Here is an 18,741-nt window from a genome sequence, read left to right on the forward strand (position 1 = left end):
TGCTGGCCAAGTTCTCTCCTGGGAACATGCCCATCTCCTCCCACCTCCTCCGGCTTTTCTGGTGCCTCAGGTCCCTACTCTTATCTCTCGGGTCCTGAGCCAACCACACCCACCCTAAGTGTTGGCCTCCCCGCACGAGCTTTAATGAGCTCTCCAAGCCCACCTCCCCGGACTCTTCCTAGGGCCGTTCAGAGAGCCTAACCCCATTACTGCCACCTCCACTTACACGCACTATCGGACTGCCAGGCAGGATTCTGCTGCCAATTTCTCTTTGGGTATCAGTATCACCTGAGGCAATTAATGTGACTTAATATCAAAAGAGAACATCAGAATCACATTTATAAGGCATGTACCTTTTTATGTTTCTATTTCTTTAATGCTGTAATTAAAATGCTGGAATGGGGATGGGCTGCAGTTGGATTGAAACAAATCAGTTCCGAACACAGCTGGGCAGAGCACACTGCAATTCAGGCCAACCCCAGGCACGGCAGGTCTCATGCCACCTTACAACCAGCCCCTGCTTAAAAGCAGCCCACACCATCAAGCAGCCCACTGCCCAGCTCCTGAGCCATGAAAGCAGTCAGAGGCCCAGAGATAGGAGTAGATTCAATTGGTGGGACCCTTAGGCACCAGCAGCTGATACACAGAGCCATTGCTAAGGGTCTCGAGTGCTCCCAAGCATGGAGAGTCCCCGGGGGCACTGCAGTGCAGCCTGCGGGGCAGGGGGACCAGGGAGACTGCAGGAGTGGTTGTCACCTGGTGACATGGCTGAGCTCTCATCTGTGACTTGCCACCAGAGCACAGGCCTGAGGGGTCCTCCAAGGGTCCCTCTCTCCATGCCAACCAGACACCCAAAGCAAATGTCAATCCTAGGAGAAGGAAAAGGAAAGAGAGTAAAGACCACAGCCTAGGTGAGGGTGTAAGCGTCAGCATGAGGCTGCTCAGGACAGGCAGAAGGGCCTCTTTTGCTCCCCCATTCCCCAGGGGCCACATGCCCACTCCTGCTGGGCCAGGGTGAGAGTCGGGGTAGCGGGAGCAGAGGAGACCCAAGCAGGGCTTCTGCCCAACGCTACCACTCCCTGGTGGCTGGCAGAGGGAGCCATCAACAGGGAGAACCCCGGAGAGTGTTTGCTCAAGCAGCATTGTAAACCTGTGTGCTGCGGAGCCCTGTGGATGCACAAAAGTGCCACAGACAACTGCAGGGGGCAAGAGGGGGGTCAGGACGCAGGGCTCTGGGTGCCCAGCACCTGCTCAACCAGGGAGACTCCTTGCTTATTGCAGTGGGCTCTGCGTAAGATTTTGTTTGGAAGACGTAAAAAAAGATAAGCTTTCAAAACTACCGTTCTGGATGATAAAAATTGTTTCCTTCTTTGGTCTTAAGGGCCAGGCAAGGTGGCGGGCCTGGAGAAAAGAGCACAGCCCTGTCTTGGTACAGACCCAGTTTACCCTCCTGCTGGCCAGTCTTGCTGGGGGAGGGGGGGGCGGTCCTGAACTTCTCCAGGAGCCGCCTTCCTATCTGTAAGAGAGGAGGAAAACACCAACCTCAGCTAGTTACTGCAAGGACTGAGTGAGGTAACTAATGTCAAGCGTTGGCCACTGGCCCTGTACAGAACACGTGCTCCAAAAATGCTATTTTCCTTCCCTTCCTCCGAGCAAAAGACTTACTCAGGAACCAAGGCAAAATCTAGTAGGAGAGCCTGGAAGGCCGTCACAGGACGGACTGGGAGTGCCCACGGCCTTGAGGCACGGAAGATGGGACAGTACAACTGATCCCAGACCCCCCAGCTGGTGGCCCGGGGTGCCCGTTGCTTTGGTATGCGTTTGTAAGGAGCTGCATCTGCAGGTACCAAGGCCCTGACACTTAAGTCTCAAAAGGCTGAGGAAGGCTGGGGCAGACATGGCATCTGAGAGAAACGTGTTAGGAAACATAGGAAGTGAGGTCGCTGTCTCATTTATATGTTCAGATAGGAGCACGGGGCCTCCTCGTTCATTCTCCAGCATGATTGCCGATACTAAAATAAGAGTTGCAATGGAATACAAACATCTAGGGCACGTACTTTATTCATTCAGGACATGTATTTTGCGGGCTTCTTACATGCCAAGCTGCGAGCTGGCCGTGGAGGATTCCCAGATTAATGTGATGGCTTGCCTACTCTCAGGGAGCTCACCTAGGGAACTTGAGCCAGACACAGATAAGCACTGCTCCATGCAGCGCATCCAGGGCGGTAAGCTCACCGGAGAGGGGGGCTTCAGCTAGGGGGCATGGCATTTGAGCTGGGCCTTGAAGGGTGAGTAGAGGGGGTCAGGGAGCAATGGGGGAAGAGCCTTCCAGGCCGAGGACACAACCTGAGAACAGTCAGAGAAGAGAGAGGCCTGGGGGGTGTTTGGGGACCCAGGAATCCCCCGACGTAACTTTATTGCAGAGCATGGGGGCAGGGAGGAAGGGCCCTTTGGAACGGTAGGTAGCTTAGGGTCACGTTGAAAGGGCTTTCCATGTCACACAAGAAGCATGAAGTTTATTTTATAAGCTGGTGCCCCCTAAGGTTTCTTAAGTAGGTAGGGGTGTTATCTGTTCTGGAAAGGTTACTTCAATGGGCAGGGGGGAAAGACCGGTGGGGAAAGGCAAGTGGCAGGAAAACCCTTTCGAAGATGACTTCCATGTTAAAGGGAGATGACAGGCCTCAGGAGGGGAAAATTGTGATGTCAGAAGATGTTTCAGAGCAGAGATGATGAAGAGAAGTGTCTGGTTAGATGTGAGAGGAAGGCTGAAAGAGGAGTGGAGAAATGGTTCATTTGTGCAGTTAGGCAGATGGCGATCCCACCAACTGTGGGCTCTGGAAAGATGCCACTGAGTGGGGCTCCCAAGTTATCGGAATAAATCCATTGTCTGCTTTTTCCACACTAACCAGACCCTGCTGCATTCTTAAAGGTGTCAACTCAAGGTAGGCCAGTAGGGGGTGCTCTAGGCATTTCCTTTCTGCGCCCTTCTCCCTCGGAGTCTGAAGTTCTGTCAGTCGGTTCCCGTGCGGGGCTCTCTCGCATTGCCCTCAACCAAAGGCTGGACAAGTCCTGGACAGCTTGGCGTAGCCTCTTTGTTCAGAAGCCTTTCTATATAAACAGACCTTAGTATCCCCGAGCCAGCCTCTCTCACATGCCCCAAGTCCTGGCGCTCGATGGACCCAGGTCAGATTTTCCCTGCCAGAGGAGCTGGCTGGGGGTCTGGAGCATCAGAGGGGCCTTTGTAGGCCGTCCTGACCAAGGGGGCATCAAGAACAGAAAGCTCAGCAAACCTGTTGCATTCACGTTTTGACTTCACAAAACTACCCAAGGCACTCACAGTTGACCTCAGTGTGGCCTCTGGACTCCTCAGAACACAGACCACCCCAGAAAGCCCTCTTAAGGCGGCCCCACTTGTACTTTTCAGGGGCTCCCTCGGCCTCCATACTATGTGAGGTGTTGACGGAGGTGACCTACAGCAGAGGCGAGAGAGTGGAGTCTGGGAGGCAGCAGTCAGAGGCATCAAGGCACCTGGGGGCGGATGCCACCAGATTCGAATCCCAGCTCTGCCACCCATGCACGGCCTCGGCTTCCTCATATGAAACTGAATCCCATAATACCTCCTCCTGAGGTGGCTGTAGGGATTAAACGAGGCTGTGTATGCAAAGTGTCAGACACAGTGCAGGAATCTAGTCCACCCTTGGAGTTGTTATCTTGTTATTATCATCGTCATCAAGCATTTGGCGGCTCAGACCCTGCTTGCTCCCTCTTGGCTCGGGGCCTGAAACACTCTTCCCTGCACCGCCCCTCCGCCAGGCTCCACAGGGAGGCTGCCTCACACTGGTGACCGCCCCGCAGGGCATCTCTCTGCACTGGATCCAAGCTGGGCCTCCCACGTCTGGCACAATAAGCACCTAATAGGCTTTCTGTTTTTATGAATGAACGAACGAACAGAGCAGAGGAATCGGGCTGCATTGAGTCCTGGGCCTCAATCACACTCTAGTGAGGCCTGAGTCGTGTTCTGGAGACCTGTCTTAGGTGACCAGCCTCATGGAGGTGTCCAGGGCTGGCAGTGGCGTCAGAAACATGCATATCAAAAAGGTACCAGGAGCCTGAAGTCCCAATCATGGCGACAGGGTTGTCAGGGTGGAGAGAATGGCGGGGGCTCCACGTGGGGCCATTACAGTAGTAGAGGTGAAAGATGCTGAGAGCTGGTTATGAATGAACATGAGATTCAGTTCACACACAAAGTCGACAGGATTGAGTGACAAAATGAGTGGAGGTTGACCGGGAAGAAGTACCTAAAACTGTTTGTGGAGAGAACTGGGGAAATGGCACTTTCAGTCTCTAATCTTTATTCTGATTACTATTATTTTATTGAATGAAGCAGGGGAAGTGAAGCTAAGTGATGCCAGCTAAGAGGAGGAGTGGGGAGAGCCCCTGAGCGGGCTAGGGTGCCCAGGAGTTCCCTGTGGCTCTCCTAAGACTCCCTTCTGTCTGGTCTCCCCTGCTCAACGTTTACCCCCTGGTTTGTAATTTCCTGGTTTACAAGATTCATCTTATTCAACTTGGTATCCACTGTGTTAGTTATCCATTTGCTTATCCCTTCCACAAATATTTATTGAGCACCTCTTACAGGCCAGGCAGAGTCCAAGGTCTTAGAATCCAATAAATACGTACTTAAGTGATTATGTCATGATATAAAGTCAGCATGGAGAAATTCCAGGGGGAGGAAACAGAGCATCTGGAAAGAAAATGTGGGCTATGCATCACCAAGGCCTGGGCTGGTTAAAAGGGTAAAAAATCAGAAGGAGAAAACCTGCTGACTTTATAGAAAAACAGGCACAAAGCCGAGCCTGCGAATGAGGGACTGGTAATAATTGGGCATTTCATCCAATGAGGGACTGGTAATAATTGGGCATTTCATCCAGAGAACATTTTTTTTTAATGAGGAAGAGTGAAATTAAGCGAAATACCGAAAATCTGAAGGTAGATCTGATCTGCCTAATTAAAAAGGCTCTGGAGGGAAGGACTCTCGGGGTGTCTGCAGTTCACATCCCCATAACAGAGAAGGCTTGTCCTGCTCGCTGACGGCAGCGCTTGGCATCACCCTGTCCTCTGGGCTCAGACTCCACACTCACCACTCCAGAGACAGTGTCCCAAGGGGAAGCACAGTTTGTTTCTGGCACAGGTTCGTCTTGTGTAGATTTGGTCAGTGTTTGCCTTTGTTGGTACTCAGACCGTCGAGGGCCTTGCTACTACCCAGGGCAGCATCTCCTGGGACCTGGTTAGAAACGCAGAATCTCAGGAGCAGCTCCAGGCCTGCTGAGTCAGAAGCCACATCTAACCGGATCCTCAGGCGATTCGTGCATAGTCCTATGAGAGGTGCTGTGGCGGACATGCTGAGCACTGAGGCCGTGGGCTCCAAGAGCAGAGCGGTCCATGGTGAGAGGGACGCCTTCATGGAGCCTCCCCTGGGGCTCCTGTGCTGAGTGTGAAAAGGAAGGCAAGGCAAGAGAGAAGAGACTGCTTGGTCCCAGAGCACAGAGCCCCTCCACCTGGCCTGCAGCAGGCCCTGCCCCGCACGCCTCTCTACTCCTCTCACCTCGCATTCCCGTGACACAGAACTGCTGCAGGTCACCCCACACACCTGCCGTGTCATTCTGTGCCTTTCTCCTGCCATTCCAGTTATCCGGGACCCCCTTTACCCTCTCCTTGGTAACTCTGTCAAGCCTCAGCCCAGGGGTCAGTTCCTAGGAATCCACCCTGGTCATTCAGGCAGAGCTAGGTGCCTTTCCTCTGTGTCCCACTCCTCCATCCCAGCAAGGTGGCCACCTCACTAAAGTGTGCCCAGACCCCTCACTAAACCCTAAACTCCTCAAGAACAGAGGCCAAGTCTTACTTTCTCTATATATACGCCTCAGGATCAGCACAGTGCCTGGCACATAATAAGTACTCAATAAATATTGGATGGATGGTTGGATGGATGGATACTTATCAAACACTAACCAGAGAAGTGAACTTCCAGTGGCTGTAGCAAATGTTAATTATCCATTTACTTTTCTTTATTCCTCAGTAAACCGTATGCTGCTGAGAGCAGAAACCATGTCTTATTTCTGTCTGCATCCCGGGGATGCAGCAGATACCATATAAATGTAGGTTCAACAAATGAATGGAAAAAAACAAAGTCTAGCACAGTACTTAAGAGCTCAGAGCTCTGGAGCCAGACTGGGTCAGAATCCTGGCTCTGCCACTTGCTATCTATGTAATTTGGGTAAGTTACATCACCTCTCTGTACCTCAGTTTTCTCTAATACTGTGGTTGTAATAGAATCTATGCATAGGGTTATTATGAAACTTCAATGCATTAAGTTCATGACAAGTGCTTAGAAAAGCATTGCTGTTGCTACGGATGGGAAGAGCCTGGATGGATGGGAATGGTGCACACTGCCTGTAGCTAACTTCGCCAGAGTCCACCTGAAGGTAAGTCAGCTGTTACCTCAAGAGGCTGATCCATGAGCCAGGATAAAGACTCATGCAGCAGTAGAGGCACCAGAGACGTAATCTGGGTCCAGGACCAACCCTGACTCTTCCCCACACCCTTAGCCCCAGGCCAGAGCAGGTCCTGTGCCCACTGACCACATCCATCTACACTCACTCTCTCCTCCTTCTTCTCTATAGGAAAATGTCTCCCTGATCAAGGAGATTAATGAGCTCCGCAGAGAGCTGAAGTTCACCCGCTCCCAAGTCTATGACCTTGAAGCAGCCCTGAAACTGACCAAGAAAATTCAACCACAAGACGTTCCAGAGACAGGTAATGTCACCAGTGGTCAAGAAAGATGGGCACTGGGATCCAAGGACCAATGGCAGCCGTGAGCAGGTCTCCTTTTGGCTTTCAAAGCTGCCTCTCCTGAGTTTCCTCCTGTATCAGCTCACATCCACCCCATGGCCTCCTGGGCACCTCTGCATGCCACATGCCTGCTCTTCAAAGGATTTGTGAGGACCCTACCACATTCAAACACTCGCAAATCCAGAATTCCTGGGGTTAGCAAAGGTTTCAGAATTCAGAATCTTTCAGATCTTAGGAAGAACATACTATTCGGTAGTGAAACATATGAATATTCTCGCTAAACTTCATGAATTTAAAAATGCTTTCCATTTTTAAAGCTTTTTGCATTTTACAATTGTGGATCAAGGATTGTGGACCTGTACGATGAAAATAAAGGCAAAAATAAGGACCAGAAACAACTTAAAGGGAGAGGGGAAAGAATTACATTAAAAATATTAAATGAGTTAGTTATTGCAGTTATAAAATTCCTCTGAATTTCTGATAGCCAAGACAAAAAGGGAAAAAATATGATAGTTTACATAGCTCTCATATGGGGAAAGGAAGTTTTTTTCTGGAGGAACAAACCTTTCCCTGGTACTAAGTTCTGTGAGAAACTAAATACATGGAGACTTATAAAAGGGATATTGAACAACGTAATTGACAGTCTTTAATGGTAGGTTTTCAGACAATAAAAAACATTCTTCAGATGTCCATTTCTTATCTGGACAGTCAATAAAAAACAAGAGTATACGGTATTACTGTGGAAAATTAAGCCAACGTAGTTCAAGTATATTGTTTTCTGGTGGTTTACCTTCAGGAATAAAGCTTAGAAACCCTAATGAACTGAAACATTCCACAGCTGTGGACTGGGTCTTTCAAATATCAGCCACCTCATGTAATATGGTTATGCAAGATATTATCATTGGCGGAGGGTAGCTGAAGGATACACAGGAACTCTGCACTATTTTCATAACTGTTTGTGAGTCTTGAACTGTTACAAATTTTATATATATATATATATATATATATATATATATATATATATATATATATATATATATATATAATTGTTGTCTCATACGCCATTGCCGTTAGAGTTGAACTTGAGAGGGTAAACTCTGTGAGTAGTACCTGAAACAATATTAGCTCTGAAGAACTGACATAAGAGCACAGCATGTGTTAAAAAGACTGAGAGGCTTCTCTGGTGGTGCAGTGGTTGAGAGTCTGCCTGCTAATGCAGGGGACACGGGTTCAAGCCCTGGTCTGGGAAGATCCCACATGCCGCGGAGCGACTAGGCCCGTAAGCCACAACTACTGAGCCTGAGCATCTAGAGCCTGTGCTCCGCAACAAGAGAGGCCACGATAGTGAGAGGCCCGCACACCGCGATGAAGAGTGGCCCCCGCTTGCCGCAACTAGAGAAAGCCCTCGCACAGAAACGAAGACACAACACAGCCAAAAACAAATAAATAAAATTAATTAATTAATTAAAAAAAAGACTGAGAACTTGGGAATTCCCTGGCGGGCCAGTGGTTAGGACTCTACGCTTTCGCTGCCGAGGGCCAGGGTTCAATCCCTGGTCAGGGAACTAAGATCCCACAAGATGCATGGCACAGCCAAATAAATAAATTAATTTAATTTAATTAATCAATCTGTTAAAAAAAAAAAGAAAAAGACAGAACTTGACTTCTTAGAGGTGAAACCATCTTCAGTTGGAGGTGAAGCATAGATGTGTCTGTGAACAATCACAAAACTTCTCTTTTAAAAAAATATTTCAAATATGCCCCAGCGGCCTAGCAAATAACTGGTTGAGACCTCCTCAGGATGCTGTATGATATAGCCAGGTTCTTCTTATTACTATGATGGAAACTATCAGACAGACAAAAATTGAGAGAAATTCTAATGAATCCCCATGAATTCATTCCCTGACTTGAACAACTGTCGCTCTTGCTTCATTGGTATCACCACGCCCCCCCCCCCACCCAGTTATTCCCTCCCACACCCATAGTAGATTATTCTGAAGCAAACCAAACATCATGCCACTTGTGTCATAGAGCTTTACTCAAGGGAGGTTTCATCGATAATGGCTGAAGACAGGTACTACCAATTGTCTGCCTTGATCATGAAGAACCTAAGTCTAGCTTCTGGTTCTGAACATGGGGCCTCCAAAACAAGTTAGCTCAAAATATACATTCCTATGTTGTTTAAAACTGACCAATTCAGTTAGTTTGAAGAATTCTTTATCTGAACAGGAGAGGTTATCATCCCCAACCACAATTTTAGTTTTAGCAGCATTTACATTGTCATTCACACAACAATTAACCAATAGGCCTAATAGACACACCTGCTTGGTTTTCAGTTATTAAAACCATATTACTAGAACGTCTAATTAAAGATGGCTAATTGAAAACCTACTAAAATGGCATAAATAAACCAAAGAAAACACAACGGAAACAAGAGACGTACAATTTTGAAAGCTGGAAAATGGATAGATGAGTGGTTACTGACTTCATAGACCCGAGAAACCTGAATCCTAAGCCAGGAGTGGGGAACCTAGAAGAAACCTGATGAACCCCTGAAAGGCTCAGGAATTAGCAGAAGCAGCTATCTCTGGAAGTGGGGGTGAAGGTGTGGCTGAAAGCAAGAGGGAAAGTCTTTAAGAAGCTGTTAGATCTACCTCGTACCCAATACAGTGGCTAAAAATAGAACCATCAGGTCCATCATCATGAAATTCTAGAATACCAGAGGGCAAAGAAAAAAATCCTAATTGCGGGATATAAAGTCAGCACACAAAAATCAGTTGCATTTTTATACACTAACAATGAATAATTTGAAAAGGAAATTAAGAAAACAATTTAACTTACAATAGCATCAAAGAGAATAAAATACTTAGGAATAAACTTACCAAGGAGGTGAAGGACTACCTGTACACTGAAAACCTACAAAAAACCACTGAAAGAAATTGAAGAATACACCAGCAAATGGAAAGACATCTTTTGTTCATGGACTGGAAGATTTATTAAAATGTCAATACTATCCAAAGTGATCTACACATTCAATGTAATCCCTATCAAAATCCCAATGACATTTTTTTTGCAGAAATAGAACATCCATTCTAAAATTCACTGGGAGTCTCAAGGTACCCCAAATAGCCAAAACTCTTGAAAAAGAACAAAGTTGGAGGCCTCGCACTTCTTATTTCAAAATTTACAGCAAAGCTATAGTAATCAAAACAGTATGGTACTGGCATAAATATAGACATATAGACCAATGGAATAGAATACAGAGCCCAGAAATAAACACTCACATATATGGTTAAATGATTTTCAATGTGGGTGTTAAGACTATTCAATGAGGAAAGGACAGTCTTTTCAACAAATGGTGCTGGGAAAACTGGATAGCCACATGCAAAGGAATGAAGTTGGACCCTTACCTTACATCATATACAAAAGTTAGCTCAAAATGGGGGCTTCCCTGGTGGCACAGTGGTTGAGAATCTGCCTGCCAATGCAGGGGACACGGGTTCGAGCCCTGGTCTGGGAAGATCCCACATGCCACGGAGCAGCTGGGCCCGTGAGCCACAACTACTGAGCCTGCGCGTCTGGAGCCTGTGCCCTGCAGCAAGAGAGGCCGCGACAGTGAAAGGCCCGTGCACCGCGATGAAGAGTGGCCCCCGCTCGCCACAACTAGAGAAAGCCCTCACACAGAAACGAAGACCCAACACAACCAAAAATAAATAAATAAATAAAAATAAAATTTATTTTAAAAAAAAAAGAATTTAACTCAAAATGGACCAAAAACTTAAACATAAGAGCTAAAACTATAAAACTCATATAAGAAAATATAGGGGGAAACTTCATTATATTAGATTTTGCAATGATTTCTTAGATATGACATCAAAAGTACAGACAACAAAAAGAAAGTAGATAAATTGGACTACATCCAAATTTAAAGCTTTTGTGCATCAAAGAACACTATCGACAAGTGTGAAAAGGCAACCCATGGAATGGGAGAAGATATTTGAAAATCACATATCTCATAAAGGGTTGACATCCAGAATATATAAAGAACTCCTACAACTTAACTACAACAACAACAACAAAAATTTTTTTTAATAAGCAAAGGACTTGAATAGACATTTCTCCAAAGAAAATATAGAGATGCCTATAATACGTATATGAAAAAAGCAGGCGGGGAGGTAAACAGAAACTAGGCAGAGGCGAGTGATGCAGGCCCAAGAAGGTGGATGGGCTGGTAGGTGGACGGGCTGGTAGGCTTTTGTGTGCTGTACCTTCCCAGGGGTGCTACTTTTCCCAGGGCTCCATGGCTGGGCCACAGCTTGACTGAGGAGATGGTTACCAGGGACAACCAGTAGCAGAAGGAGGATGAAGGGTCAAGACCTAGAAAAGAGAAGCAATCAAGAGCCTAGAAAGATCAAGAGTCTAGAAATTGCAGTAAAGGAGAAGAGGCAAGGAGCAAAGGCAGACAGAGAAGGATCCAGACTTCTCCTGGGAAGGATGGGATAAGTCGAGCACTCTGAATGCTGGCCCCATCAGGTCAATTAGAGGCCAAGGCAAGGCTGGCCACTGGCCACTGCTGACCACTTCCTCTTTAAAATACTCTCTTCCTTGGCCACCATCATCTGTTCTTTTCTAGTTTTTCCTCCAGGGAAGGGGTTGGCAGCAGATAGGAAAGAGACCCCTCTTCCACTGAGAGAAGCTTGACTGTGGTGAGGGAGTTGGAGACACAGTTCCTCAGTGAAGAGGGTGGCAACATCATCCATTAAGAGCAGAGGAGAGGATGGATTTGGCAATAATTTCTTGGATATGATATCAAAAGCACAGGCAACAGAAGAAAATATATAATAAATTAGACTGTCAAAATTTAAAACTTCTGTGCATCAAAGAACACAATCAACAGAGTGAAAAGGCAACCTATGGAATGAGAGAAATCATACAGCTAATAAGGGGTCTGTCCAGAATATATAAAGAACTCCTACAACTCCAAAACAAACAAACAAACAAACCTGATTTTAAAATGGGCAAAGGACTATAGACACTTCTCCAAGAAGATACACAGATGGTCAACAAGCACATGAAAAATGCTCAGTATTACTAACAATTAGGGAAATGAAATCAAAGCCACAATGAGATACTGCCTCACATTCATTAGGATGGCTACTATCAAAATACACCAAACCAAAAAGAAAAAACAAACCAAAAAAAAAAAAAAACCCCAGAAAGTAACAAGTGTTGGCAAGGGTCTGGAGAAATTGGAACCCTGGTGCACTGTCGATTGGAATGTAAAACAGTACAGCCACTATGGAAAACAGTAAGGTGTTTCCTCAAAAAATTAATAACAGAGTTACCATATGAACCAGAAATTGTGCTTCTGGGTTTATACCCAAAAGAAGTGAAAGCAGGGTCTCAAAGAGGATATTTGTACACTCATGTTCATAGCAGCATTATTCACAGTAGCCAAAAGGTGGAAGCAACACAAATTTCCATCAATAGATGAATGCATAAACAAAATGTGGTCTATATATGCAATGAAATATTATTCAACCTTAAAAGGAAGGAAATTCTGACATATGATACAACATAGATGAGCCTTGAGGACATTATGCTAAGCCAGACACAAAAGGACAAATACCGTATGATTCCACTTACCTGAGATACCTAGAGTCATCAAATTCATAAAGACAGAAAGCAGAATGGTGGCTACCAGGGGCTGGGGGTGGGGGGACTGAGGGGCTGTTTAATGGGGATGGGGCTTGAGTTTTTCGAGATGAGAAGAGTTCTGGAGATTAGTTGCACAGCAATGTGAATGTACTTAACACTACTAAACCATACACTTAAAAATGGTTAAGGGACTTCCCTGGTGGTCTGGTCGCTAAGACTCTGCGCTCCCAATGCAGGGGGCCCAGGTTCGATCCCTGGTCAGGGAACTAGATCCCACATGCCGCAACTAAGAGTTCTCATGCCACAACTAAAGATCCCACATGCCGCAACTAAGAGTTCACATGCCACAACTAAAAGATCCCACATGCAGCAACAAAGATCCCAAGTGCCGCAACTAAGACCCGTGCAGCCAAATAAATAAATAAGTAAATAAATTTTTTTTTTAATGGTTAAGATAGCAAATGTTATGTTATATAGATTTTACCACAATTTTTTTTTCTAAGTAGGGCAGAGGAGTTGGAGTAAAGATTGAAGTTCCTAAGTGCTGCTGTGGGGAATGAGAGTTTGCTGACTATGGACATAAAGTCCGTCTGGGGTTGGAAACCAAGAACTTGAATCTCGTGTGTTATTTTTATCGGTAACGCGCAGCAGGCCAGATGTGAAAGTGACGACCCTGGATGCTCAGATTATCTTGGATGTAGGCTGGGCAGGGTACCTGGGGCAGAGGGACGAGGCATCTAGATGGGAGAAGAAACTCACTGTGGGTCTACCTGGTCAGAAAAGGAGTGAATCTAAGAGGAACCCATTTGGTAGGTAAAAAATGGAGTTGTCCGGGAAGATGAGGTCTAAATTCAGTCTAAGAAGAGGTGAATGGAGCGCTAGAGTGAAAGATCCTGGGCGCGACGAGGGAGGGAAAGCCACAGAGTGGGTGTGGAGCTGGCGTGCAGGCCAAACAATTAATGTTGAGAGTTTAGCCTCGTGAGGCCAGGGAGTGGGGTGAGCCGTGGACCCTCGTGGACACCAGCATCACCCAGGACAGCACTGAGACAGGAGGATGGCTGAGAGTCTCGGGGGACGTCCGCAGGCAACATGAGTGAGTGGCCACAGCAGGAGGGCTAGAGAGGGGTCTCCGGGAGCAGGTTTACGTGAGGAGGAGGACTGGCAGCTTGGAGGCCAGCCCGGGTCAACAGGAGAGTGCCACTCTGCTTGGGGTGTGGGGACTGAGCAGCCCCCAGTGGAAGGGGGCCTCGGGGCAGGCACACTGCGGGGCTCAGGAGAGGGGCCGGGCTGAGGTCAGGTTTAGCATTTGCCTTATCACTCCAAAGCGTGTCTCTTCGTTTCTCCTTCTCTGCTAGACAGTGAAATGGCTCATCTCCATCTCACTAGCATCTGGGTTGGAGTGTCTACCCCATAGCAGGTGCTCCATAGATGTGTGCGGGGGTGGAGGTTAGAGGGGGAAGGGAGGATAAGCTTTGCAGCAGCCCAGTAACAGGCCCACCCTAGTCCTGCTCTGTCCCCTACAGAGTCCGGCAAAGACTTGCCAGGCATGCCTCCCACCGTGAGACTGAGTGAGCAAGAAGAAACTGGGAGAATCATTGAGATGCAGCGCCTGGAGATCCAGCGCCTCAGAGACCAGATCCAAGGACAAGAGCAGCTCCCAGGCTTCCACCCCTTTGCCGGGATGCGGTTGCCTTCCCTCCTGGGGGCAGAAGCAGACTTAAAGCTGCAGACCAAGTGACCCCCTCTGGTGAGCCGTCTCCAGCCAGGCCAGAAGAAGCACGGTGCTCCTGTCGTCCCCAGCCTGACTCTGGGCTGCAGCCCCTGCAGCCCTGACCATACCAGCCTCTCCCTCCTGCCCTGGGGAACCTGGGACACGGGCAGAATAAAGGTGTTCTCCCACAGTCACGTCCAACTCTCTGCTTAGCCAGGGAGCTGGGGAGGGAGGAAGGGAGAGAGGGACCCTGAGGCCCGGGGGGCTCCTGCTCGTCCAAAGCCACCACTGCTAGTCCCTGCCCAGGCACAGGGCTGCCTGTCGCTGCAGAGATCCCACGCCCCGCCCCGCCCTTCTCTGGACCTCAAGAGCAGGGCTGCCTGTCACTGCAGAGATCCCACGCCCCTCCCCGCTCTTCTCTGGACCTCAAGGGCAGGGCTGCCTGTCGCTGCAGAAATCCCACGCCCCTCCCTGCTCTTCTCTGGACCTCAAGGGCAGGGCTGCCTGTCACTGCAGAGATCCCACGCCCCTCCCCGCTCTTCTCTGGACCTCAAGGGCAGGGCCGCCTGTCGCTTCTGACCTGCCTTCTCCCCTGCCAGCCACGTCAGGACCAGACAAAGCCTCCTACGTTTTCTTCTTACTTATGAAACATAATGAGGTTTGCTGAGAATTTTCACAGCTGTGTGAAGGTGAGAGTAAAATCATGAACATGGCAAAGTTGGTAGAGTTCCCCCATATCTTCCATTATCTGCAGACCCTGGTGTCACGACTATAAGCAGAACTCTGCCCTTCTTTCTCTTACCTCCATGCCTCTCTAGACTTGTCATCCTCGGTCTGCAGGGCGCTGCCCTGCTCCTCCATTTCTGGGGGGCACATCTTCCTCTAGACCCCATACTGGGTGGCCCAGCCACACATACCAGGAGAGGTGGTTGTTTATGCACTAAGAACCCAGATGTCCCTGTCTTCTCCCACCTGCAGAAGCCAGACACCCTTCTAATACCCAAATAACAAATATTAAGCCCCCGGTCCCTCCTGGTGTGTCATGGAATCTCAGGGCTGAGATACAACCAGACCTCGAGAAGGACTTGAACTAAGACCTGGGACATGGCTGGAACCCCCTCTCCCTCTCTTATTCTTGCCTCTCTATAGACCAGCCTCCCATTGCCAGTACAGCTGGCAGAAAGGGACCCTTAGCATCCCATGAGTAGATGCCCCAAGGCTGACATGGAGTCTCTAGTCTAACTTTAAATTGCCCAAGGAGAATATTTGGGGCCTAGCTTGAGTCTGGAGCTCACCGCTATCCAATCAACTGTACCCATAGGGGTGGGTCACAGAATAGGATCCTGGTTACTGGGGTTCATCCCTGTAGTGAAGTTGGTCATTGTGAGTGGAGCAGATATTCCAAAAGATGTCTGTCTGGGGCAACTGTCAGTCATGGGGAACATGGGGTGGGGGCAGGGGACCTGGAGCCATTGAAGACCTGGTGTTGCACCTGTGCTTTAAGCCCTTTATTCTCCAACTGCCTTTCAGGGTGGTAGGGTGGCAGGGATGGGACCTCTTTTGCTCACCACTGTCTCCAGCACCTGCACAATCCCTGGTCCAGAGAAGCGAAACAGTAAATGTTTGCTGGATGGATTATATTATTTATCGCCTCCCCCCCAACTATTTAGACTAGGTATTATTGTCCCCATTTTACAAATGAATAGACTGGGACCCACGGAGTTTAAGCCATTTTTCTAAGGTTGCAGAGCTAGAGCTGGGACTGGGACCTTCAAGGTCAATCTAGTGCCAAAACCAATATTCTCTCCACTGTTTATGCTTTCATTCACAAGCATTCCTTGAACACGTACTATATGCCAGGCCTGTTCTAGGAGCTAGAATGCATAAATCACTCCGTTCAAGAAGCTTATCTTCCAGGGCGGTAGACAGACAATATTCCAGACAGATAAGAATATATAGCATATTTGACAGCGACAAGTGCTAAGGAGAAACATGAGAGAATAAAGGAAATCAAAGAATGAGGGGCAGGGAGGTAGGAAGTACGGGGAAGGCTGTGATTTTAGACACAGGAAGGAAGCCTCACTGAGAGGGTGACATTTGAGCACCTTCCTGAAGAAAGGTGAGGGAGGGAGCCACGTGGGAGGAAGGAGCTCCAGGCAGAGGGAACAGCCAGTGCAAAGGCTCTGAGCAAGCACAAGCAGAAGAGGGACAGCGGGGGGTGAAGTCGGAGAAAGCCTTAGAGATTGTGGGAGGACTCTGGCTGTTTCTCTGGGTAAGACAGGCCACTGGAGGAATTTAAGCACAGCAGTGACTTTACCTGCTCTACCTTATCACAGGATCACTCTAGCTACCGGGTGGAGAATAGCCTGAGGTGGGAACTTGGCCGAAGCGGGGAGGCTGGGCTACAGGGCCTCTCCCTTCTCCTGGGTCCTCCCACCGTCTAACACAGGGGTCCCCAACCCCCGGGCCACGTCCAAGGCCTGTTAGGAACCGGGCCACACAGCAGGAGGTGAGCAGTGGGCAAGCGAGCGAAGCCTCATCTGCCGCTCCCCACCGCTCCCCATCGCTGGCATTACCGCCGGAACCATCCCCCCACCCCACCCCCAAGTCCGTGGAAAAATTCTCTTCCACGAAAGCGGTCCCTGGTGCCAAAAAGGTTGGGGACCGCTGGTCTAAGGGATCAGTCAGAATCCACACCTCACGCTCTCTGCCCACTGCCACCTCCTCCCCCTGCCTTCAGTACCGCCCATCTGAGCTGCCTCAGCAGCCTCTGCTTTGGGGACAGAGTTCAACGGCCCTGCGAGGAGCCTGCCTGTCCACTTTAACTCCAAGTTATTCGATAAGACCCAGAATGAGAACAAAGTCTCACCCAATCAATGTTTAAGCTGGAAGCTTTTAGGCTTTGTTCCCTCCACCCAAAAAATTCCCTTCAAACCCCCAGGGGAAGCCGGTGGAGGGCAGAGGGGCGTGGATCTCATGACTTCCCCCGCCCAGCTCTATCCAGGACAGCTGGACCCTGGATGGGTCTGGCTGGGACCGGTCCCTCCTTGGGACCAGGAGGAAAATAAATGTCAGAGGGGCAAGAGGAATACACAGTCACTGAGCCCTGCCAGGCCCCTTCTTCCCCGCTCACCCCAGGGCAGGGAACGCCTCTATAATGCTTTGCAAAGTGGCAAACCCACATGTTTGTCCCCAAGATCCAGCCTGCCCTACCTCTCCTTGAGGGGAAGAACCATCTAGTAAGGGATCTGCAAGCCACACGTGGCGAGCGTTAGACATGTGGCTAGTCTGAGCTGAGATGCACTGTAAGCATAAAATACACAGCGAATTTTCAAGACGAAATAAAAGACTGAAAGAGCTCAATCCCTTGCGTATTAAAATGAAAATATTTGGGGCTTAAAATAAAATTTCACTGTATTAATTTCACCTGTTTTTCTTTACTTTTTTCACATGATTACTAGACGATTTTACATTTTAAAATTACATATGTGGCTCGTGTTATATTTCTATTGGACGGTGCTGCTCTAGAGTTACGACCAGGCCCCCAATCATCTCCACCGAGCAAAGCAAAGAGAAGCATGGACAGGTCCAGCATAATTATTTTGTGAGCTGATAATGGAAAGATAACTTTGATTTTGTTTTTCTTGTCTATTTCATACACACCAAAAGGAGAGACAGCAGGAGGCATTACAAGGGGGTCAATCCAGGCGACAACCACCTCCAACTAGCCTCCCCGCCACCTGCCCATCGTGTAGTGTGTGGTGCCAGATTCGCCTGTTAGAAGCAGAGCCCTGGCCATGTCCTCATTATACTTTGGAACCCTCCATGAGTACCTCAGATGAGTCCAAATGCCTCACCAAGGCATTCAAGGCCCTGTGCCACCTGAGCCAAACTTGCCTTTCCAGCTTCCTCTCACAAGCTCCCTGCGTAGCCCCACATCTGGCAGTTCACACGTTCATTCATTCAACACATGTCTACTGAATACTTCCCATGTGCCAGGCACAGTGCTGGCTGCTGAGGTCATGAGGGTTAGCAAAACGGGCACTAAACCTGCACCCACTGGGAACCACACATCTAGTGGGGGATGACAGGTGAATAAATAGGGCAATCACAGCACATGCAGTAAGAGCAGTTGTGGGGGAAGCATGGGGGCCATAGGTGCCCCAAAGAGGCACCTGAACCAGCCTAGAGGTCAAGGAGGGCTTCCTGGAGGAGGTGACATCTCAGTTGAAGAATTTGAGTTAGCCAGACCAAGGCTGGGGGTCGGGCGTGGTAAATATCCCAGGGAGAGAGAACTCTGAGTTCAAACACTAAGCGGAAGGGCAGAGCAGTGCAGAGCATACATAACTGAAAGACAGGCATTCTGGCTGGAGGGCAGGGGCCAGGGGCAAATGACTGGCCTGCTGTGGATGGCAGGGGTTCTGTGAGCCTTGTAAAGGAATATGGCATTTATCCCGAAGTGTTTATTCTGCAAGTGTTTTAAGCAAGGGAGTTCCTGTTTCCCACCTGAAAATCCTTTATCCCCT

General features: G+C 48.6%; 1 protein-coding gene across 1 annotated transcript in view; it reads left to right on the top strand.

Annotated features, from left to right (window-relative positions):
- The window catches only part of CFAP57 (cilia and flagella associated protein 57), a 74,225-nt gene extending 59,983 nt beyond the window's left edge, over positions 1-14,242 (top strand). The window contains exons 21-22 of the mRNA XM_068537922.1: positions 6,678-6,810; positions 14,028-14,242. Coding sequence (XP_068394023.1) covers positions 6,678-6,810; positions 14,028-14,242 — 348 coding nt within the window. The remainder of the gene's footprint in view (positions 1-6,677; positions 6,811-14,027) is intronic.
- The last annotated feature ends 4,499 nt before the right edge of the window (positions 14,243-18,741 follow it).

This window comes from Eschrichtius robustus, chromosome 3, assembly GCF_028021215.1.
Source record: "Eschrichtius robustus isolate mEscRob2 chromosome 3, mEscRob2.pri, whole genome shotgun sequence".
Classification (NCBI taxonomy): Eukaryota; Metazoa; Chordata; class Mammalia; order Artiodactyla; family Eschrichtiidae; genus Eschrichtius; species Eschrichtius robustus.